The 25,065-nt window shown below is 45.9% G+C and overlaps 1 protein-coding gene across 4 annotated transcripts in view; it reads right to left on the bottom strand.

Annotated features, from left to right (window-relative positions):
• LOC122683080 (myosin VIIA and Rab interacting protein) overlaps nt 1-25,065 on the bottom strand; it is a 217,512-nt gene that overhangs the window by 72,067 nt on the left and 120,380 nt on the right. For all 4 annotated transcript variants that reach the window (XM_043886620.1, XM_043886623.1, XM_043886621.1 and 1 more), the window contains exon 4: nt 6,266-6,402. In XM_043886620.1, coding sequence (XP_043742555.1) covers nt 6,266-6,402 — 137 coding nt within the window. The remainder of the gene's footprint in view (nt 1-6,265; nt 6,403-25,065) is intronic.

Genomic DNA, 25,065 nt, shown 5'->3' with positions numbered 1-25,065 from the left:
TTGAAGTCTGAGAGCTATGAGGTCATTTCCTGGATCTGCAAATGACCAGTTGTGTAACCTTGATCAAGTTACTTAACCACTCAAACACTTGGGTCTCCTTACTAGAAAAGCTGTGATAATGACAGAATTCTCCTCGTGATGAGTGATGAGACACTGAACGCCTGGTCTTTAGCTACTGTTCATGGCATCAATCCAAACAGTTGCCTTTAGCCAGTGAATTAACTGTCATTAGCAGTTCGGGGAAACAAACCCAGAGCAAAACAAAGTAAGCCTCAGCATTTGATCTTTTAAGGCCTACTGCCTCTTCTCTGGTCTCCGGTCAGTTGAATGCACACCCTAGTGCCTTAGTTCCAGGCTGGAAAGTGCAGTTGGCTAAGCCCTTTTTCAGTTGGTGGTTTACCATCCGTATTCACACATTAATTCATCAAATGAGATCTTTGAAGGTGTGAGGTGTGTGTCATGGCTCTTTCCTTTTAAAATTACTATATTGTATTCCCAGTGCCCATGGCAGCATGGTGATAGCAGGAGCTCAAGAAAAATTCTTGAATTGGATGCTGGTGGAAAACACTGATAGAAGCAAGAGAATAAACGTGGGTCTACATGTCTTAGCTCAAAAGGGGGAAATGCTACTGATTCCAAGTCAAACTAAGCAGTAGACCTTTGATACAAATAATAGAGCCTGCGCTTCCCTGGATGGGCTGCATGCGGCTCTGGTGTGGAAACTCTGAGGGTGACTGCCATAGGTTCCTGCCTCGGGGCCAGTGGGATGTGACCTTTATGAGACACGACATTAGTGTGTGCCTGCTGCAGTGACTCTGTCTGACCATGTACCATTGTCTGTATTTGTGTTTTTTGACCAGCCTTTCAAAAGACCCGAAGTCACTTACTCTAGCTCTGTGACCGTAGGAAGTGACTTTATCTGCCTATGTCTCTATCTCCTCATTTATAAAATAAGCCTTTAGGATAAGTCATCACCTCAGTTCTCAGACTACACAGCTAAGTGCAAATATTTCAGTTTGGCTTGGTTGCATCCAGCATCCATTCATTCATCAAGCAAATATTCCATTGGGACCTAGTAGATGCTTGGCCCTGGGCTGGATGTTAGAGTGATTGGTGAGCAAAGCCAGAAGACCTCGCTGCCCCGACAACTTGTCAGTGTAGTGGATGAGAATTCAATAACCAAAGATTTATATAAATAAATAGAAAGCTATAGATACGTTGAATGCTGTGCCTGGGTGGTTCACAGAATAGGGCGGGTGTTCAGTAGGGAAGATTGACCTAGATGGTGAGAGACCAGGCAAAGGGGTGTGGGGGTGGGAAGGAGTCCCGGGGCAGAGCACACAGCTTGCATGGGGACAGGCAGTAGGGACAGCAGGGCGCACCTGAGCCCTAAAGCAGAGGCTGTGTGACAGCCTGGGGTGAGATGGGTTGGGGGCAAGCCATGCAGTGTTCTGATCTTTGTCCCAACTTGAAGTCACCTGAAGCCAGTGAAGGCCACAGAGGGATGATCTGGCCAGGTGTATGCTTCTAAAGGTGCACGCCGGCTGCTGTGTGGAGGACAGCTTGGAAGAGGGAGAGGGTGGGTTTCTAGAGAGGAAGTGGGGAGTGCGGCCCGCCCTCTGGAGTGTCCCCGTGATGAGAAAGAGGGTGGCAGGGCGGAAGCAGAGGAGAATGTGCAGTCCAGGAAGGGCTTAGGAGACAGGAGAGACTGGCGTGATCTCAGATCAATAGGGAGGAACCAGTTAAGGGAGAGGCTGAAAGGCAAGATGGAAGGGCTGAGTGACCTTGAGCCCTTCGTGGAAAGTGACAGAGTTAGATGTGGAGGTGTACAGGGCCTGCCCCGCGAAGGAGGCGGCGAGGCTGTGTCCCGAGACAACACGGAGGGCGGTGGGGAGTGTGAGGAAGGGGCAGATCTGACAGCATCCTTGGGAGCCTGCGCCAACCAGGACAGGCTCTGATTTTGCATTATTATAAACCTTCTTGCACAACGACACTCCCTGGGTCCCTTTACAGTCATAGGTGGGAGCTTCTGTGCGTCATTTAGGATGATGGGGTTTTTCCAAGGGCAGAAAGTGACTGAACTGTTCTGGAAACTGAGACCGGTAGCCAGGTACCAAGTCAGAGCTTCCGTGAGCCGGAGGAACCTCCGACTTCACACAGCTCAGTGTTTGTAAGAGTCAGTGTTTGTCACTCAAATCCCAGGTGAAGGATGTCATAGACCCTTCCCAGAATCATATCAAAAATAGATATATCATACTAATAAATAGAAGTAGGATTTGTTTTCCCCATTTTACTTATCTAAAACTAAATAAATGAGCTTCCCTGGTGGCTCAGTGGTAAAGCATCCGCCTGCCAGTGCAGGGGACGCAGAAGACGTGGGTTCGATTCCTGGATCAAGAAGATCCCCTGGAGGAGGAACTAGCAACCCACTCCAGTATTCTTGCCTGGGAAATTCCACGGACAGAAGAGCCTGGTGAGCTATGGGGCCACAAAAGTGTCAGACACCACTTAGCAACTAAACAACAACAACTAAATAAACATATATATTTATCAAGTTGTCTAGGGATTGAGTATATTCATAAGGGCTACTTTCATCTTAGAATAGCTGTTTTTTTTGTTTGTTTGTTTGTTTTTCCCTTTTGGTTGCACAGCATGAAGGATCTCAGGCATGCATGATCTCCTTGGCAGCGAGAGTGTGCAGTTGACCACTGGGGAACTCTCAAGAATAAATGTTAAAGATATCATGCTGAGGGACTTCCCTGGTGGCCCAGTGGGTTAGACTGTCTTCCAATGCAGGGGGTGTGGGTTTGATCCCTGGTTGGGGAGCTAAGATCTCACATGCATCACAGCCAAAAAACCAAAACATAAAACAAAAACAGTGTTTTAGCAAATTCGATAAAGACTTTAAAAATGGTCCACATTAAAAAAAACTTAAAAAAAATGTCATGATTAATCTATCAGATAAATCACATTGAGCACGCATTCCCATTGGACATTATATTTTTTATAAATCTATTTGCTTATTTCTCTGACCTCTCCACTGCAAAGTTGGCTCTGAGATGGACAGGTTTTGCCCACCAGGCACTCACTAAAAGTTTACTGGACTTCCTTGGAGGTCCGGTGATTAAGACTCCATGCTTTCAATGTAGAGGGCTCAGGTTTCATCCCTGGTTGGAGAGCTAAGGTCCCACATACCTTGCGGCCCTCTAAAAATGTTTACTGAAGGAATGAATACAACTAGGATTTATCTGATAAAACAAATGTGTTGTCAGTTAGGCCTAATCTGGTCACCAGGGCTTGCGACAGATGGTCATGCAAGGGTGCATATGATGGGTGGTCTGTAAGATTCTGTGAACTCAATGAATTTTCAATGGACTAATTGGTTTTATGGCAAACTACATTGGTTCATCGAGAAGGCAATGGCACCCCACTCCAGTACTCTTGCCTGGAAAATCCCGTGGATGGAGGAGCCTGGTGGGCTGCAATTCATGGGGTCGCTAAGAGTCGGACGCGACTCAGTGACTTCCCTTTCACTTTTCACTTTCATGCACTGGAGAAGGAAATGGCAACCCACTCCAGTGCTCTTGCCTGGAGAATCCCAGGGATGGAGGAGCCTGGTGGGCTGCCATCTATGGGGTCACACAGAGCCGGACACGACTGAAGCGACTTAGCAGCAGCAGCAGCACACTGGTCCATGCAGTGGCGCTATTCCATAGATAAAAAGAATTTTCTGCTGAGAGTCCTGGAACAGAGCACCGGTCTTGCACCCTGTAGATTATGTTCTGACAATCAATATTCTAAATACCCTCAGGTGGAGTTGAAGATGGAAACATCTTATTCAGAACCTCCAGCTGAGGTTCTCAAGTCTTGGCTGCATCTTAAAATAACCTGGAGAGCTTTTTAAAAAATATCTGTGCTGGGCCCACCTCCAGAGATTTGGAAGTAATTGGCTGGGGGTGGAAAATGACTCTGGTGCTGTGAGTTTTTTTTCAGTTCCTGAGGTGATTCTAAAGTGTAGTCAGGCTTGAGGATGGCAGATGACAACCACATTAAGGTGTTGGGTGGTAGGTAGGAGCTAATGCTGATGACTCCACAGTCATCTAATATAACCAGGAAGCCACTCACACACTGGGAGATTTCTCCAAACTTGAGGTATATGTAACTCAATTTTCTAGGTGGTAGGTAGAACCAACCTCACTGTTTTATGATCACGACTTTACAGATTTCAGTACCGTCTCATAAACTATCTCCTGCCCGCTTGTCTTCATGTTGATCAAAAGGAAATCTTAGTTTAAATGGAGATACAGATCAAATCAAAGTAACTGATGCCAGTACTTCTGTGAAGTGTCCTGGTACCTACAAAGTGCTTTCAAGCCTGAATTGTGCAATACTGAGGACCTAAAAGGTATCAGCCACCGGACCACACTTTTGAAACACAGAGATAAAGAAGCTATAGCCTCTGCCAGGTCCAGCAGGAGAGCAGCTTTGTAAACCATCCCCCTGAATGCAACGTGGTAAGCGGGGTGATTAAGGCCCAGATGAAAGAAGTGGCGAATCACAGAGGCTCCAGGACCTAAATCTGCTTCAATAGTGGCAGAGTTATTCCCAGCAAATGATTTGCCTTTGAAAATAGCACTTGAACATTTCAAAGCCTCTGGCTGGCCCACTTGGAATTCACGTTTCCCTGCTCCATCTGCGGGGCCCAGGGGAGAAAGAGAAAGAGATCGCAGTTGTGCTCTGTTTATAGGATTCTCCAAATGTGTTGGCTCCGCCCCTTCTGCTCATTTTGCATGAAGCAGTAGAGAACACCCTTGAGATTTGAATGTGGTGACATGTAAGACAGATCATGGAGCTGACCTGAGGATGAACAAGAAAGAAAAATGGGATGCAAATGATGAGACAATGCAACTCTGGAACTTTCTTGACGTATCTCTTTGGGTTGAAAACCTGTTAACATGATTACTTTTAAGCTTCATTGCTTTTCTTTTCTTTTGGTCTTTGTTCCTTGAGAAATGTTTTTAGAAAAATCAGCAAAGAGAAGATTAAAAATAGTATGTGGAAGTCTTCGGCCCTGCTGTCTTAGCTACAGGCTTCCTGAGTGGTTTGAAAGACAGAGATTCTAACAGCTGCCGCAAAAGGCCCTAATGATTCTCCGTGTTTAATGCTTCCACTCTGTTTCCCGCTCATCTCAGTGGCTCATCTCATATTTTTAGATAAGACACAACCAAAGACTTTACTGACAACACAGCAATGTAAAATAATGATGATGAAAAAGCTCCAAATGAGATGGAAGCGATATTTTTCTTCCCTCTTTCTCACGGAGAAAAAGCATTTACCTGTGTCAGCAAAGTTAAGGAAAAATCTGCTTCAAGACAGAAAAAACAGCCTTCTTTGGGGAAGACATACTGTTCATATTCTGACAACCATTTCTTTCCACTGGCTGGTCTATTAGGAATAAATAAATCCTATTTGTCTGTTTATCCTATTTGTCCTTCCTTCCAAGTTGTCCGTCCTTCCTGGGAGGAAGCTGAGACTTTTCTGACTGTCCCATGACATCAAATTCTGGGCCTGGTTGGTACAAAATTTTGGGGTAGGAAGGAAGCGGGGATGGGGCGCATATCCTCTGAGAACAGACCTAGTCTACATGACCAAACAAAGATGACTTTCCAGTGTTTTAATCTTTAGGGGGAAATGGTCAGGGATCTTTCATTTCTAGGAATTTGGAATTCAAATGTCCACAGTATGCAGAAACACTTTGGTTCTCCCAGCTGCTAACATAGCCAGCCCAGTGGAGATGCCAGAATCACAGGACTTAAAACTTGGAAACTATGAGACTTCCCTGGTGGTCCAGTGATTAAGAATCAGCCTTCCAAACCATCACAATATTGTAAAGTAATGATCCTCCAATTAAAATTAATTAATTAATTAAAAAAAGAATCCACCTTCCAATGCAGGGTACATGGGTTCAATACCTGGTTGGGGAAACGAAGACCGTGTGCCTGAACTATGCGTCCTTGTGCTCTGGAGCTTGAGTGCTGAAACATGCCACAACTAAGACCGACACAGTCAAACAAATAAATATTTTTTAAAAACTCAGAATCTTTGGTACATGCCCTCGTATTTCCGCTCCTTACTACAGTCAAGTATTTAAGCCACTTTCTGTGTCCCATGTGAGTAGGTCATAGTGTATGGGACCTCCAAGGCAGGCCTCCTTCTATCCCACCAGCCCCCCAAGGACCCCCAGGGTGGCAGGCAGCCAGCGTACCCACGATGTCAAAGCAGACCCCGGTCTCCAGCCGATGTTTCCTGTACAAGTTCTTTAAGACCTTGGCGCTGCCAAAGCGTTTGAAGCGACTCTTCACGTTATTGTAGAACCATTCCAGAGACTGGGTCCTGAGAACCCTGAGGACAACATAGAAGTAGGAAACAGAAAATCAGAACTAAAGGAGAGAATTAGGAAACAAGGAATTGCAAAAGCTGCCACAATGCTTTGCAAGCTCCTTCTGTCAAGACACAGAGCTTTTTTCTCTGCTCCATGGATCTGGGCTGGCCCTGTGACTTGCTCTGACCACCGAGACTGGTGGAAGCAATGCTGTGCAAGTCCAGAGCCTGCCAGCTTCCTCTCTTGCTGCTCCTGGACGCCCTGCAACTCACTGCCATGTGAACAAGCCCAAAATAGCCTTTGGGATGACGAGAGACACTCGGCCTGATCACCCTTCTTGCCCCAGCCAATAGCCAGCCAACCCCTGGACAGGAGAGCGAGGCCACTGACTGCTGGCTGACTGGAGATGCATGAGTGAGCATAAGTGAGACAAGCAGAAGAACCGTGCATCCGAGTCCATCCGAAGAGCAAGCTGATAAATGTAGCTATTTGAAGCTACTAGCTGACACATCTGTTTAGTAGCTCTCAGGCTTTATAGTTGGTAGTCTTACTACATTAACAGCATTTCTAATTCAGCTTGGGAAGACAGAAGAGCACAAGTGAGACCCCGGGCTCTATGGCAAAATTCTGCAGCCTCTTACTCATTCAGCCTGAAGTACCGCGGGAAAGAGGTTTCCTGGTCAGCGCTATCACACTTGGTATGAAACACTGATGCGATTCTTCTCTTTATTGCCTGATGAGAACAAGTTGCTAAACCCCTCCCATTTTAAGAATAGCTTTTGTTATTTTTCTTGTTATGGATGGAAATAATGCATAAACTCATTTTAAAAGTTCAGAGAAGCAAGATGAATATAAATGCTTCTAATTCAGTGGAGGAACAAGCACATGTTTCGCTGCCCTTCTTCCCCAGATGCCAGTGAAATGTGAGTTGTCCAAAGGGAAAGAAATTTGTAGAAATGAAGAGTGGAGCATGGAGGAGAATCAGAGATTCTGACAGATTTCTGGAAAGTTCTAAGTGAGCGATAGCATAAAGGTAACGGAGAATGTTGTCCTGCAAAACAGTCAGAAGGACTGGGACTCACAGACCGGGAGGTCAAATTTAATGTTGAATGGTGATACTCATTGGTAAAAAAGAATGAAATCTGCACAATATGGCCTGCCAATACAGGAGACATAATAGACGCGCGTTCGATCCCTGAGTCAGGAAGATCCCCTGGAGGAGGGCATGGCAACCCACTCCAGGATTCTTGCCTGGGGGATCCCATGGACAGAGGAGCCTGGTGGGCTACAGTTTATATGGTCGCAAAGCGTCAGACAAGACTGAGCATCTAGGCACACATGCCCACAGCAGTATGGATGGACTTGGAGGGCATCATGTTGAGGGAAGTAAGTCAGACAGAGAAAGACAAATGCTGTGTGATATCACTTATATGTGGAAGCAAAAAAAGGACAACAAACTAGTGAGCAAAACAAAAAAGAAGCTAGCTGACTCATAGAAAAAACAAAGTTGTTTGGTGCAGAGAGCAGGACTGGATTATGAGATGGTCCTCACAAAGCTAGTTTAGTAACTGTGTTGATGACAGTGAGGCCTCTGGGCCCCCATCCTTGTTCCCAAACTGACAGTTGGTCCAAAGATGCTTGGCTCTAGTCAAAAATAGAAAGCAGTTCTCTAATAAAATTGAACGATCTGCTTGAGGAGGATTAAGACTTCAGTACCGGGGTTACCACCTGGTGGTAAAGCCCTCCTTGTTCAGCACTGAGGGAGCCCCACCTGCCGGCCTGCCAGACTCTGTCCATGTACCCCAGAGTCAAGCCTGCCAGCTCCACAAACTCGGAGCTCTCTGCACCAATGTCCCCTCCTTGGGAGGCCCTCCCTGACCCCCCTAAAAACCACCACCACCATGCCAACACATCTATCCTCTTCCTCCCATTTTCTCTCCCCAAATTTCTAGGGTGCTTCTCTGTACCTGATGTTTAATTTTATATAATTATTATTTATAAGACAATCAGTACATTAATATTCTAATTAATAATTATTAAGTTGTTTATTATCTATTTTCTATTTCCAATGGAACATATGCTCATGGAAAACAGGTTTTTTCCCCCACTGCAGTGTACATAATAGACAATAAAATCTAGTGACGGATGGACACAGCTTTAAATCTATTTTTTTCACTTAATATTCCTGATGGACTTTAATGTTGTTGAACAGTCTTCCCCACAGCATTTTTAGTAGCCCCAGAATTCACCATAGTATGAACATAGCATGTTTTATGTCACTAGTCTCTTGTCTCTGGACATTGAATTTGCCCATTTCATTTACTATCAAAAGCAATTCTGTGATGCATATGTTGGCAGCTAAATGATCAACATATCTACAGTTGTGGGTTCTCGAAGTATAATTGCTCGGTTCAAACATGTCGGTCTTTCAGAAAGTTTGTACCAATGTCCCTCTTCATCCGCAGTGTGAGATTTTGAAGTCCTCAAATTGGGGTGAGATGTGAACCCCAAGAAACCCCCGATGGAGTGGCCAGTTTTTCCATGGAAAAGCCCATGTCTGAACCCCAAGTAAAGCACAGGAAGCAAGACAAAAGGGCAGAGAACAAGCATCATCCCCTCCACTCTGGCTTGGTAGACAAGATAGCAAATAGAGGCTTGTCTTCCCTGAGGGAGGAAAGCAGCTGTAAATGGCAGAATGTACCAAAGGTGTCATCCTTTTACATAAAACTGCACTGTATCATCAGTATCATTACTATTAACAAAATGAACACCATTATGTGAGTGCTTGCTCTATGTTGGGCACTGTGCCAAAAACTTCCCTTGAATCATTATGAAATTCTCATGGGTGCTGGAGCAGGCTGGATGGGCCCAGACCCCAACATGTATTGCCCATTGCTTGTGAGCAAACTACTTAATCCCCTAAGCCTCATGGGATCCTTCAGCTCCACCATCCCATCTCCACGCAGTAACTGTTCTTGCCTGTTCACTGGATGCCAGCCCCTGTCTGCCAGGTGTTGTTCTGTGCGACTGTACTTTTCAAGGTGGTTGTCGTCGTCCAGTTGTGTTCGACTATTTGTGACCCCATGGACCGCAGCACGCCAGGCTTCCCTGTCCTTCACTATCTCCCAGAGTTTGCTCAAACTCATGTCCATTGAGTTGGTGATGCCCTATACTGTAATACTAACAATATTTTCTTTATTTTCTGTGCTTATTTTTTTAATGTACTTGTATGAAATTATTTTTTTTCTTTCTTGATTAAAAATTTATTTGGCTGCATTGGGTCTTAGTTGCGACACGTGAGATCTTCACTGCGTCCTGGAGGATCTTTCATTGCGGTGCATAGACTCTCTAGTTGTGATGCACAGGCTCAGTAGTTGTGGCACGCAGCCTTTGTTGCTTCATGGCATGTGGGATCTTAGTTCCCAGACCAGGGACCAAACCTGCGTCCCCTGCATTGCAAGGCAGATTCTTAACCATTGGCCCACCAGGGAAGTCCCTTGGGTGAAGAGTATTATAAACCTACTACAGTCCAGTACTATTATAGCCAATTGTGTTAGTTGTACCTAGGCTAACTTTGTTGGACTTGGAACAAACTGGAGTTATGAACACACTCTCAGATTGGAACTTGTTCTTACATAGGGGATTTACTATACTTCAAGTGCATCATAGGATGAGCTCTCCCTTCCCTGGTTATACCAAAACTCTATGGCATTTAGAAACACTTTGATGACATGGAAACTCAAATGCCTCTGCTTGCTCAAGTCAGAGAGGGGAATCAGGGCTCTGCCTGGGCTGCTGGAAGGTGGCAGGATGAGAGATACTGAATCCTTAGAGAATGACCAGCAAACCTGCAGCCTCATTTGGAGACTAGAAAGCTTTTCCGTAGAACCGATGCATTTTAGATTATGTTTTGACTTCGCGTTAATGTGGAGAGCGTCTCTGGAAGCCCCAGGGAATGCTCAGTCATGATTACCTTCATTTGCTATTACTGCTTTTGTTTCACTTATTTTAAAACTCACAGCTCAGAGGAAACTCACAGGATACGTACGGTTTGTAGGGCAGAGGTGTGGGAAGAAGGCTGTGGGCACGGCCACACCCAGGATGGACTGGCTGAGTGCTGCAGGGTTCCCAGCCCGCCCTCACATCTCCAGCCGCCTCCCGAGTAGAGGCAGCTTCAGGCAAGCGTAGATGAGGAGGAAAGAGCCCCATGTCGTGTCCCACTGGGACAAGATGCGTCTGTGCGTGAATTCCTTCATGTGTCCACTCACTCATTCTTTCACTCCTCACTGTTTATTGAGTGCTTCTCGTGCAGGCACTGTGCTGCCACATGCCGCCAGGTATGGGTGGCGACAAAACCAACAAAGCTCGTACCCAGCGGTGCTGTCAGACTAGTCTCTTCAGTTTAGTTCCAGATGCCTCAGTTCCAGAGGCATCATGCCATGGAACCAGAAGTCAAGCCAAAGGCATCTCCAGGATGGCTGACAGGCTTTGGATTCTGTATCATTCCCACAGAGGTGTGAGAACAGAGTCCGTCCTGATTTATGGCTCGGGCATTATTTTCTGGACCTAAAACCTTGAAGTGTAGTTGATGAATAACAGTGTGTTAGTTTCAGATGTACAGCAAAGTGTTTCAGTGGTAAACACACACACACATATAAATATATATATGCATATTATTTTTTAGATTCTTTTTCACTATGATTTATTACCAAATATTCAGAACAGTTCCCTGTCCTATACAGTAGATCCTTGTTGTTTATCTATTTTATATGTATTCATGAGTATCTGTTAATCCCAAGTTCCTAATATATTCCTCTCCCTCTCCTTTCCCCTTTGGTAACCATGTTTGTTTTCTATGTCTATGAGCCTGTTTCTGTTTTTTTTTTAATAAGTTCATTTGTATCACATTTTAGATTTCACAAATAAGCTACAACATATGATATTTGTCTTGCTCTGTCTGACTTACTTCACTTAGTATGATAATCTCTAGGTCCACGCATGTTGCTCCTAATGGCATTGCTTCATTCTTTTTTATGACTAAGCAGTATTCCATTGTTCCACACCTTCCGACACAGACCGCATCTTTTTTATCCGTCCATCTGTTGATGGGCATTTAGGTTGCTTCCATGTCTTGCCTGTTGTGGATAGGGCTGCTATGAACGCTGGGGTGCATGTATCTTTTTGAATTAGAGTTTTCATCTTTCCCAGATATACCAGGCATTTTCTTTAATGACACCCAAACTGCCCCTTCTCACTGCAGTAAACACATAGGAGAGGTGCCTTAGGAAGGACAGGGAGCCATGGTGCTGATGATGAGACTTACGGTGAAAAACTTTCCAAGTTGGAACTGTACAGAGGGACCCTGCTTTATTTCTCTGGCTTATTTTGTAAATGATCCCAATTTGTCCCTAAGGATGCCCATACAAAGGTTCTTAGTCCTGGGTGGTTTCACAATCCAACCATGATAATTTCTTTCAACACTAAAGCTTTAAAAAAGTCAACAGCCAAGCCTTCGAAATTCACCAATCACAACATAGTCGGAACTGATGACATTTAGTCCTTGGAACTACCGTTGGTTTGTCTGTAAAATGATGGTCACCCAACGAGGGAATACAGGAAGAGGATCAGGTTTGGAGGGAAGGTGGTAAGTTCAGTCAGGACACCTGTATTTGGGCTGCCCCCCACATCCTCAGGTGGCAATACCTGGTGCTCATTGGATGTACTAGTCTGTAGATAGAAATCTGAACTAGAAAAATGGATTTGGTGGTCTTTGGTCCACAGGTAGCACTGAAACCAAAAATTGGGGTTAAGGGAGGTAAAAATAATCATTATCTCTAGTTTACAGGGAAAATGGAGACAAGTAATTTGCTAGTCACTGACTGAACTAAGAGCAAATCAGGGAACAGACTGTAGACTTCATCCTTGGGTCAGCGCCTTGACATCCGCTCAGCTTATTTTCCTTCCAGAACCTCTAGTTAGCGTTCTTACTGCAAATGATGGCTTTTGCTTCAAAGTGTAAGCAAATAGAAAGCCCCAGGGATCAAGAATTCAGAAGGAAATGTCAAATCATTGTATCATTTCCCCCCAAACAACCTACTTATCATTCTGTGGATACTAAACACTTCAAGTCACTTGTTTGTATAAGCAGTTTGCTAATTTTTTGTCTGTGACATGAATAAACTTACAAACATGGTGCATTCTCATCAGAAGACAGACTGGAAATTACATCACAAGAGCAGCACTGAAATTACAATCCCAGGAATGCCAGACTGATTTCAGCTCATTAGACAAAATAACAGGATTGTGAAGAGGAAGGAACTGCCTACGCCAGAACTGCTCAGATCCTGCTGCTGGTGGTGAAGCAAGGCCGCCGTGGCCCTCAGGTCCGACACGGCAGGCGCCATGCACACAGACGGGGGACAGTCTATGTATCCCCCGGCCTCCTGCGCAGTCCTCGGACCAGCTGTGTGGGCACCGTACGGAGCCTCGACAAAAATGGCAATCCCAGCCCTCTGCTCTCACCCTGAGACCGGCGGAATCAAACGGCACTTTAGCAAGATTCCCAGGTGGTTACTAGGTCCATCAAAGCTTAATAAGCACTGGCCCAGTGAAATTAGCTGGGTGTTTTCTGAGTTCACATATGGTTTTTGTTTAGTTGTTAATTTAGACCACAATCTACTTAGGTAGGACAAGTTGTCTCTCTCAACAGTTGACTTGCCTCCCTCCTTCCTGTTTTCCTGGGCTTCCCTGGTGGTTCAGGCAGTCAAGAATCCACCTGCAATGCAGGAGACCCGGGCTTGATCCCGGAGTTGGGAAGATCCCCTGGAGGAAGGCAAGGCAATCCACTCCAGTATTCTTGCCTGGAGAATTTCATGGACAGAGGAACCTGGTGGGTTACAGTCCATGGGATCACAAAGAGTCAGACATGACTGAGTGGCTAACACTTTCACTTGCTTCTCCTGCTTTCCAAGGAAAAAGAACTAAACTGGCTGATAAAAAATGTTTGGAAGAGGAATAGAATAATTACAGTGGTAGTTCCAATTTCATGTGCTTCCATTACAGAAATAAATGATTAAATAAAATGCCAAAAATACTGATGAGCCAAGTTCAAATCATTATATAAAGCAAAGTTTCCCAAACAGTCTACAGCAGACTAAATTAATAATGATGAACTAACATTACTTTGTTGGTAAGAATTAAGAAGCACAGCAATTAAACTCCATGACCAACTCAAGAGGACCCTGATGATGTATGGATAACAAAGCATCTCTCCTAAAAACTGTAAGCACAACCATGATCGGTGAGCTCTGCCTCACAGAACACAGAATGAGAAGATTCAGCACCAACAACACACTGAACGGACATAAAAGAGAGAAAACTCCAGGTCTTTCAAACAGATCGACTCTAACACAGGCAATTGGTTACATAGAGGACGAAACCACTGAGACTCCCATGAGAGGACGGTGAGGCATCCAGAGGCTAGCCGCGGGGAAGCTGCCACCACCCCAGGGCCAGAGGGGCCAGGGAGGAGGTGGCATTGCTGGAAGGAGCATCCTGGAGCCAGGAGGTGGGGCCACAAAGGAGATGCGGCTGCTGCAGATGCTGCCCGAGGCAGAGAAACTGATGCACTATCTTCTCTCTTCCTCCCAGCCTTTCAGGGAGTGAGGAAATAGTCATTAAACTAAGTTCTATTATAAGAAGACCATTAGAGAAAACTCTAAGGAAGTAAAAATCGGAGAGCCACCCCTCCTCCTGTGTAGACCACAATATAGGATCAGGACCGGTAACTGACATCAGCGTGGACCTCGGCTGCTTGTCACATGAGACAGCAGCTGTCCGGGGACAGACTTCCCTGAATGACAGTGTGCCCTCTTACTCCTGCCGACAGAGGCCCGGGGAGCCCAGAACTTTGCAGCCAGGTCTGTCACCCTGCTGATGGCCGCTCCCCTCAGGGAGCACGTGTAATGAGGAAAGGACAAGAGAAAGTTTTGCCGCCAGAATCACTCAGACCCCCTCTGCTATGTGTGTGTCGCTCAGTCATGTCCAACTCTTTGCGTCCCCATGAACTGTAGACCGCCAGGCTCCTTTGTCCATAGGATTCTCCAGGCAAGAATACTGGAGTGGGTGGCCATTCCCCTTCTCCAGGTGATATTCTCAACCCAGGGATCAAACCCGGGTCTCCTGTGTCCACTGAGCCCCCGGGGAAGCCCCTCTCCTCTGCTGAGTGAGACTCAACTCTTAGGAATCATGATTTCTACGTAACTCCTTGGATACAATGTCCCTAAGATAAATTCAAAGTATGATACCCAACTTACTAGAAAAGCAAAACAAAAACCCCACTGAACAAACAAACCTTTTGTCTCCCCCAAATCTAATCCTTGGCTATTTAACCTAACAGAGGTTTTTTCCCCTCCCAGATGCAGAGGAGATAATATTTCATCAGATTTTTCTAAAGATTAAATGATATAATACATGAGAGGCACCTGTCACAGTATCCTGCCCTGTGTAAATCTTCAGGATGTGCTTTTATTATTATTATTATTATCATCAATATTATTATTTTAAGCCCCCTGCATCTTTTTTTTTGGCAGGATGTGAGTATAATCAATAGATAAAGAGTAAAAATAGACTTGTCAGGAAATGCGTTCAATTTTTACATTTCATATTAAGTGAAAGGTTAGACTTTAGGGTTAAGGTGGTTCTTAACCTTTAGCAGTTCTTAAACTTAAAACCCAGCTTGCTGGGCCCGACTTCAGAGGTTCTGATTTGTTTGGTCTGGGCGGGCCCCAACTATGAGCATTCCTGACGACATGCAGGTGATGTGAGGCTGCTGCTCCGCAGTCCACACTTTGAGAATCACTGAGCCTGAGGCTAGATCTGGCATGTTGTAAAGAACACAGGACGATATTACTGATTCCAAGCCATGGGGAAAACAACAGAATGACAGGCAGGTGTTTGGAAAATAAGACTCCTTCAGCCCTGACAGCACGGAGGCCCTTGAGCGCGGAGTCAGGGCTGTCAGTTTCGAGAAGTCAAGAGACGCTGAGAGACTAAATGGAGAGGGGCAGCCCTCACACTGGGAACCCTGAGCATGTCACTGGGGATCTGCAGACGGTCGTGGCCTGGAGGCTGCAAGTGTCATGTTCAGTTGATTCGTGACAATTGCCATTAATGTGAAGTATCCTGCTGAGGGTGGGAAGCTGGAGTCGACAGACAGCCGCAGGGAAAGCCTGGGAGAGCAGTGAGGCTGTGTGTCTGTGGGTGACGCCCCACAGCTGCCCCTGGGCCCTCTCTGCACAACTTCTCCAGGTCGCACCATGGCTAACGGGAGATGGAAGAGGAAACGGGCTGAAGGAGAGAATAAAGGGGTGGATTTTGAAGATTTTTTTTTCAGTTTTAATATTTTTTACTGAACTATAGTTGACTTACAATGTTGTGTTAATTTCTGCAAAATAGTTCAGTGATCCATTTATATACATTCTTTTTAAAAATATTCTTTTCCATTATGGTTTATCATAAGATATTGAATATCGTTTTCTGTGCTGGGAAGCAGGGCCTTGCTCTTTATCCATTCTATACACAAAAGCTTACATCTGATAACCCCAATATCCCAGCCCATCCCTCCCCCAATGCCTTCCCCTTTAGCGACCACAAGTCTCTGTGAGTCTGTTTATCTGTGTCCGTGAGTCTGTTTCTGTTTTGTAGATACATTCACTTGTGTCATATTTTAGATTCCACGTGTAGGTGATATCATGTGGTATTTGTCTTTATTTTTTTTTAATTATATTTATTTATTTTTGGCTGTGCTGAGTCTAGATGTGGTGATCAGGGGCTACTCTCTAGTTGCAGTTCACGGGCTTCTCATTGCAGTGGCGTCTCTTGTTGTGGAGCACAGGCTCTAGGACACTCGGGCTTCAATAACTGCAGCTCCCAGACTCTAGAGCACAGGCTCAGTAGTTATGGTGCAAGGGCTTAGCTGCTCCTCAGCTTGTGGGATCTTCCCGGATCAGGGATCAAACCTGTGTCTCCTGCATTGGCAGACAATTATTCTTTACTGATGAGCCACCAAGGAAGCCCTGTCTTTCTCTTTCTGACTCACCTCATTAAGTATCATAATCTCTAGTTGCATCCGTGTTGCTGCCAATGGCATTATCTCATTCTTTTTATGGCAGAATAGCATTCCATTGTACATATGTACCACATCTTCCTTATCCATGCATCAGTCGATGGACATTTAGGTTGGTTTCATGTCTCGGCTATTGTGAATAGTGCTGCTATGAACATGGGGGTGCATGAATTTGTTCTGATTTATAGTTTTGTCTAAATATGTGCCCAGGAGTGGGATTGCTGGATCATATGGTAATTCTATTTTTCGATTTCTGAGGAACTTCCATACTGTTTTCCTCATTGGCTGCACCAACTTACACTCCCAACAACAGTGTAGGAGGGTTCCCTTTTCTCCACACCCTCTCCAGCATTTGTTAATTGCAGCCTTTTTTAAAAAAAAAAACTATTTACTTGTTTATTTTTTTGTTGCACTGGGTCTTTGTTGCTGCTTGTGGGCTTTGTCTAGTTGTGGCGAGCAGGGCTACTCTTTGTTGTGATGCAAGGACTTCTTGATGCAGTGGCTTCTCTTGTTTCGGAGCATGGGCTCTAGGCGCACAAGCTTTAGTAGTTTTGGCACCCAGGCTCAGTAGCTGTGGAATACAGGCGTAGTTGCTCCACGGCATGTGGAAACTTCCAGAACCAGGGATTGAACCCATATCCCCTGCATTATCAGGCGGATTCCAATCCACTGTACCACTAGACAAGTCTGGTAGACTTTCTAATAATGGCCGTTTCAACTGCTATGAGATGGTACCTTGAAAATATTATTGATGAGAGTGCTTCCATTAAGGCTGGAAAGTAAAATTATAAATAGTTGTGCTTTTTAAATAAAATATTTAAACTTAAAATAATATATACATGCTTTTCAACTTTTCACTATTTTTTTCAGATACTTTAATATGCTAGAAAAATTATCATTAAAATATATAAGAATATTACATACGGGGATAATTATTTCCTTTTGTCTCAGTCTCCAGTCAGAGGTATTCACTATTAATAGACCCTGTCTTTAGTCAAAATGTTTGCATTTTGACAGCAAATATTTTGTAATAACTATAAATGGTATATAACCTTTAAAAATTGTGAATGACTATATGGTACACCTGTAACTTCTATCATATTGTATATTAACTATACTTCAGTGACAACACTTATATTTTATTCTTTGTGAATTTTTGCATTAATTTTGCTTTTTAAACATACTGTCATTTAAATATTTGCCTTAACTATTTGGCTTTGGTCGCTCCCTTAAATTTTGCACCCAAGGTGAGTGCCTTGCTTGCCACACCCTAACTTGGCCCTGAGAAGGCAGCCGCATGTTGGCACTTTGACAGTAGGTTCCGTGGTGGCAGGTGAGTGCCTGGGGGGACACAGCTGTGCCCCTGGCAGGGGGAAAAGCTGCCCAGTAAAGCAGATGACCCCAGGGGGAGAAGGTGGTGGCCGGAGAGTACAGTGATGGTACCCAGGGGAGTGTGGTGATGAATGCAGTGCCCAGAATACACTAAGGATGAGGAACAGCTGGGGAGAAAGTGGAAAAACATCCATGGATGTCACGGGCTAGTTGTTGAGACTTGTGCCCTTAAGAGATTCCCGTGAATCCATAGGTGTGGGATGGGGGGAGGAGTTTTGGAGGAGGCTGGGGTCCTGCATTAATAATTAGCCTCCAACAAAAAAAAAAAAAAAAAAAAAAACAACCAATGAAGCTCCATCACCCAAGTAAGTAAGTATTAGTTGCTCAGTCGCGTCCAACTCTTTGGAACCTCGTGGAATGTGTAGCCCACCAGGCTCCTCTGTCCATGGAATTCTCCAGGCAAGAATACTGGAGTCATTCCCTTCTCCAGGGGATCTTCCTGACCCAGGGATCCAACCCGGGTCTCCTGCATTGCAGGTGGATTCTGTACTATCAGAACCAGGGAAGCCTGGGAAGGTCTAAATAAGAAGACATTTCTGAGATGGTCTGGAGGCGGAAGTGTCAGGGCATGCTCTGTCCTTCCAGGACTTCCCAGCTGTCATTCATGGGTCTTGGGCACAGTGCCTCTGCTTTGCAGCCACTCTGGCCTCCCAACCGTCTGTCCCTACCTGTCCCTCAGGAAGCCCTCCCCAGACTTGATGCCACTGGCACTGACCTGGCCCTGCACTCTTCCATCTCTCCGGCATCTCCGTGGCTCTCTGCTCCACCCTTACGCTTGATTCATTCCTCTCTGGTTCAGCGAGTCGGAATGATACTCAATCAGGCAGTTATTAAGCCTGGGTGGTGGGGAACGAAATGGTTTCTTTTAGCGTTGGCTGTTTGGAGGCAGGAATAAATGTCATTGGAATACGGCTTTTCTTTTGCCTTCTTAATTGTAAAGCTGATTGGGACTTAAACATCTTTCACTTGTCAGAATCAACCTGAAGTAAGAGAATTTAACTGCATTTATTTGAAGAGCCACTGCTCTGGCTCTAGCTACAGAAATCTGCACTCTGAACTGTGCGGGCCCAGAAGGGAAATCTCACATTCGTCTGGTGCTACTTTGCGTGAACTAGGGACCAAGACAGCAGAGAAAAGGCAGTCAGCACACGTGGATTCTTGCCCCAGTCATGTCACTCTATGTGTGGTCTGGAAGACATGTTTGTCTTTCTGCATCTCACCTCAGAATACAAATGATCACAGCTTCCTTCAGCCAAACTTTCAGGGACGCACAGTTGCATAGTATCTCGCCTCACCTCCCACATCCTGACACAATGAGGTATGCCAGCTTTGCTCTGATAACATCTTCACATTTGTATTTAAAAAAAAGTGTGTAATTTCCTTTTTGGCTTATTGTTAACATAATGTTGCCATCACTCAAACTGATGAATAAGCCAAAAAAAGGAAATGACACATTGCTTTTGGGCTCCCCAGGTGGTGCTAGCGGTAAAGAATCTGACTGTCAACGCAGGAGACACAAGGGATGTGGGCTCGATTCCCGGGTCAGGAAGATCCCCTGGAGGAGGGCGTGGCAACCCACTCCCGTATTCTTGCCTGGAGAATCCCCATGGACAGAGGAGCTTGGCGGGCTACAGTCCTCGGGGTCGCAGAGTTGGACACAACTGAGCGACTTACCACCTATGTAACATTGTGTCATATAGTGAGGTGTCCTTAAGTTCCAAGCTGGTTGTTGGGACAGGAAGATGATCTGCTTACTGTTTATATTAACCAATTCTGGACTTAGCTGTAATAAACACACAATGTACTACTATGAAAATGAAAAGGCAAGGACTTTGTTATATTAAATGGATGGTTAAAGATAATGTAAAACGTCACTGTTTGTTTACAGTGGATCGTAGCTGCTGGGGCTGCCACATACTTGACAGGATCCCTCACTTGTTGAGTGCCTACCACACACCTGGCATGCGGCCAGGTCCTTTTAGTCCTCAAAATTAAATGATGAGACAAGTATTCTTTTGCGAAAACAAAGGCTAGATAGCTGGTCAACAGTGAAGCCAATATGCTCTCTTGTTTTTTGCTTGTTAATTTTCCTTAAGTAAAAAAATTGAATAGATGTGTCACAGAGTTTGAAATGTATCTCCTGCTCACCATGGTCACCATCCATCCAGTTCAGAGGCAGACAATGCTATCAGTTTCTTATCACCTAGGCACACATAAGACAATACTCCCTAAAATATTCACCCCTGCTTTTTTTCTGTACAGATGGTAGTATAGTACCTCTTTGCACTGTTCCAGAGGAACACATCTGGTGATCATCCCGTATCATAAACATAAAGCCTCCTTACTCCTGTTTCGGGGTGTACTATATTTTATTTGGCTTCCCTGATAGCTCAGTTGGTAAAGAATCCGCCTGCAACACAGGAGACCCTGGTTCGATTCCTGGGTTGGGAAGATCCGCTGGAGAAGGGATAGGTTACCCTCTCCAGTATTCTTGGGCTACCCTTGTGGCTCAGGTGGTAAAGAGTCCACTTGCAAAGCAGGAGACCTGGGTTCGATCCCTGGGTTGGGAAGATCCCCTGGAGAAGGGAAAGGCTACCCACTCCAGTATTCTGGCCTGGAGAATTCCATGGACTGTATATCCATGGGGTTGCAAAGAGTCCACTTTCACTTTCACTGTATCTTATTTGGGGCTTTCCAGGTGGTGCTAGTGGTAAAGAAACCTGCTTGCCGATGCAGGAGACGTATGAGACCTGGGTTGATCCCTGGGTCAGGAAGATCCTCTGGAGGAGGGCATGGCAACCCACTCCAGTATTCTTGCCTGGAGAATCCCACGGACAGAGGAGCCTGCCCGGCTACTGTCCACAGGCTCGCACAGAGTTGGACACGACTGAAGCAACTTAGCAGGCATATTTTACCTGTGCCCAACTGATTGGCATTTAAAATATTTCCTAATTTGCTTTTACATCAGTGTGGCAGAGAATGGCCTTCACACACACACACACACACACACACACACACACACACACGAAGGGAGCAGAACGTTTGTTAGGAAAAAACTGGGGAATCTTCCTTCTAAAGGGTCTAGGCAGGATTTTGAAGGATGTGCTACCCCCTTACTGTGAAGTGGTAGGCAGACTATTAGGCAGATCATCATACCAGCTCCCATCTGTGTGTGAGTGCATGCTTCATCATATTCATGAGGACGCAGGGCACTCTGCTTACAGCGCACCACTGTTGATAAAGCACTTACTTAGAAAAGGATCTACAGATAAACCAGGGGTGCTGAGGAAGGGAAGAAACTGGTTCTCTTTTGCCCACTGCCAAATAACTGCAGCCTGTGGGTGTGTGTCTTTCTTCCAGACAAATGCAAGTGCACAACATTCTGTTTACACTCTCCTGGAATGAACTGCATCAGAAATGGGTTCTCTCCATATACCTGAGGCATAAATGCAAACTTTGAAAAGGCACAAGCCGCACCCACTCTTTTTCATGGAAAAATCGATGGCCACCTCTTACAAAAATGGAAACACATTTATATTCAGCAAATCAAAGAAGTTAATGTACTTTAAGTTAATTCAAATGTAAATCTCAAAAAAAAAAAAAAAAAAAGGCTGCTGTTGTCCTTTGACTTGAAAAGTATGTTGGAATCATACAGTGGTTTCTGATGGGGCCAGATGTAAGCCATCTGACCCGCCCAGTTCTTGAGACTGGTCATTGGGGGGTGAAAGTGCGAGGAATTCTGACTTGAAGGGAGCACCATCGTGAGCTCAGATCAGAGTTGGCAGGGCTGCTGGGAGAGATGAGAGCAGGGGGGAACCGCGGGGTTCTCTCGCAATCGTGACTGAGTTCCTCCAGCCGCATTTCCCTTCTCCTTGAGTTGACAAGCTTGGACAAGGTCGGCAGCACTAGCACTGTCCATGCTGTCGACAGGCATCCCTAATCCCCTTTCCAGCGTCCCAGTGTGAGCAGAAGGGACCTCCACGTGGGTTCTGTGGTGTGCCCCGGCCTCTGCAGATTTCTCTCAACAGGGACACTCAGGAGGCTCCGGGTGCCACGCTGCAGGATGCACCCTTCCGGAGTGGGAATTATGCCCAGTTGCTACCAATCCCCACCTCCAGGGTGGGAGCCTGGCCAAAGATCTTGCACGTGTAGGTGGTGGGGAGGGGGATATTTTATCTTAGCATTATCCACGATGGTGGACTTCAGAGCTCCTCCATTTAAAAAGAGCCAAAAATATCTCTCCAGAGATGCCGTGAATACATTTCATAAATTGCCTTTCGAGGGGGCTTTCAACAAAATTCTCCTCAGAACTGAAACCACTGACCAGGATTCAACTAAGCGCCGCAGAATGCAGCAGATTTTTGAGTTCTGGAGAGCATCATAGTACAGAGGATAGGCTGTGGAGCCAGCCTGCCTGGTATAACTCCTGACTCCTCCACTTCCTAGCAAGTGCTGGCTAAGTTCCCTGACCTCCCTTTCCCTAGTTTCTGCATCTGTAAAATGGGTGCAATGTATCTGCCTTCTGGCGTTATGAGGACTGAGTGCTCGGCACAGTAATTTAGCACAGAATAAGCTCTCTCGAGACTTCCCTGGCGGCCCAGTGGCTGGGACTTTGCCTTCCAGTGCAGAGGGTGCAGGTTTGATCCCTGGTCGGGGGCTTGGATGCCACATGTCTCATGGCCAAAAAAGTCAGGATGTGGAAGAGAGGCAATACTGTAACAAATTCAATAAACACTTCAAAAAATGGTCCACGTTAAAAAAAAACTTTAAAAAATGATACAAATAAATGTATATAACAGAAAGAGACTCACAGACTTAGAGAAGGAACTTAGCTTGCATGTACACACTGCTTTATTTATAATGGATAGCCAACAACGACCTCTTGTGTAACACATGAAACTCTGCGCAATGTTATGTGGCACCTGGATGGGAGGGGCGTTTGGGGGAGAATGAACACATGTGTATGTATGGCTAATTCACTGCCCACCTGAATCTATCACATTGTTAATTGGCTATGCACCAGTACAAAAAAAAAAAAAGTTTTTAAAAATCTTTAAAGAAAGATAAGCTCTCAATAATGCTTCCCTGGTGGTTCAGATGGTAAAGCATCTGCCTAACATGTAGGAGACCCGGGTTTGATCCCTAGGTTGGGAAGATCCTCTGGAGAAGAAAATGGCAACCCACTCCAGTACTCTTGCCTGGAAAATCCCATGGATGGAGGAGCGTGGTAGGCTATAGTGCATGGAGTCACGAAGAGTCAGACACGACTGAGCTACTTCACTTTCGCTTTCAATGCTAGCTCTTATACAGAAAAATAATCTCCCTTTTCCACAGGCTTATTTTGGTGGTGCTTGTGGGATCTGTTTGCAGAGGCAGTGATTCAAGGCCCAGCCTCTGAAGAAGCTGAGAGCCTCCATGGCAACAGATGAAGCCTTTTTTCTGGGTTCTGGCAAGGCCACTGATACCAAGTCACAGTGATGTGGAAAACAAGGAGTCAGGACGATGGCTGGAGTGCCTTGCTCTACCCAAGCAGTACACAGGGGGCCTTGCCAAGCAGCACAGATGCCGCCTCTCAGAGCGCCCGGATTTTTCTCACAGTTGTCGTTTTGCCTGGCAAAGAGAGCTTTTATCTTTCAAAGATACTGATGTCTTCTGCCTCGTACCCTCAGCCCCACTGCTCTGAGGTGGGGGCTCTGGGAGAATCTGCTGGGCTGCACCCCACTTCCCAGGCTGCCTACACAGCAGCTCACCTCAGGCTGGTCCAGACAGCCCTCTAATTCAGTTCTTGCCATGAAATCACACAGAAATTGTGGCCTGGGCTGGCCACCCCTGTGGCCAGAGGTGACGCAGACACGGTACAATCTTTGATTCTGTTGGTCACTCATTTGAGGGTTTTGTTGGAGGGGAGCAGAACTTACAGACTCAGAGGGACTTACAGAGACCTTCCCACTGGTTTATCACGCTGCCTTTGTCATGTGACTTCATCCTCACATTGCTTGCTTGCTAAGATGCTTCAGTCGTGTCTGACTCTGTGACCTCATGGACGGTCACCCGCCAGGCTCCTCTGGCCACAGGATTCTCCAGGCAAACATACTGGCGTGGGTCAGCATTCCCTCTTCCAGGGGATCTTCCCAACCCAGGGATCGAACCCACGTCTGTTACATCTCCTGTATTGAGAGGTGAGTTCTTTACCACGAGCAGAGTCCCCCTTATTCCTGGGAGGATTCAGGCCTAAGAGACACATCCTAAGTCAGAAGAGAGACATGGGAAAGATACCAGCCTTGAGGTCCGGAGAGCCGGGTTCCCTGTCCCCCTCTGTCACGCAGTGGCTGTGTGACCAGGCTCAGATCACGTCCCTCTTCTGATATTAGTTTTTTTATCTGAGACACTCCATGGGTGCATGAGCCCCACCTTCAAGTTGAGACATGCGTTTAGGGTTTGACTGCCATGTGGGGTGTATCCAAAGGATACACAGATACAGTTTATCCCGTGGATAAAACACGTGGGGGCCAACATTTGAAGGGTCAGTGGTCACAGATGTTGTCCAAGGGTTGGAGTCTGTGTGTGTGTGTGTGTGTGTGTGTGTGTGTGTTGGGGGGCTGGGGAAGAGGGAGAGGGGTGAGGTGTTGTGTTGTACAGCCTCTATGTGTGTGAGAGAAAAGGGGGAAAGTGTACACGTCAAAGACCCAGGGAGAGACACTGGATGTCACTCTGTGCGTGAGGGAAGGAAGCTGGGGAGAGAAGAGGGCAGGGAAAGAGGAGGAGGGACTGTGAAGAATTCAAGAGCATATTGCAAGTGCGTGTGAGGAAAAGGGAATGGGGAGAGACGGAGAACAAGGAAGAGAGGAGTTGTGTGTGTGTGTGTGCGCGCACATGTGTGGCAACTTGATCAGTGGCTGGACTGTACACACAGCTCCTGCCTACACAGTTCCCAAAAACCTCCCCAAGGTCCCCAGAGAAGCTCTGTCAGGGTCTTTGGGGAATTCCTTCTCCAACTGGCTCCAGAGCAAGGCTGGATTCTCTCAGTCTGAGGACAGAGGATCAGGAGGCCCCTCAGGGGCCCGCTTCTCTCATCAGGGCCTGATTTCTGGACCTGGGTACCTGAAAGTCTGGCTCTGCGCTGGGAAAACAATCCCCACTGGGAAAACAATCGTCCTGGGGTGCC

Source organism: Cervus elaphus, chromosome 24 (genome assembly GCF_910594005.1).
Source record: "Cervus elaphus chromosome 24, mCerEla1.1, whole genome shotgun sequence".
Lineage (NCBI taxonomy): Eukaryota > Metazoa > Chordata > Mammalia > Artiodactyla > Cervidae > Cervus > Cervus elaphus.
This window is presented reverse-complemented; position numbering and strand designations above follow the sequence as displayed.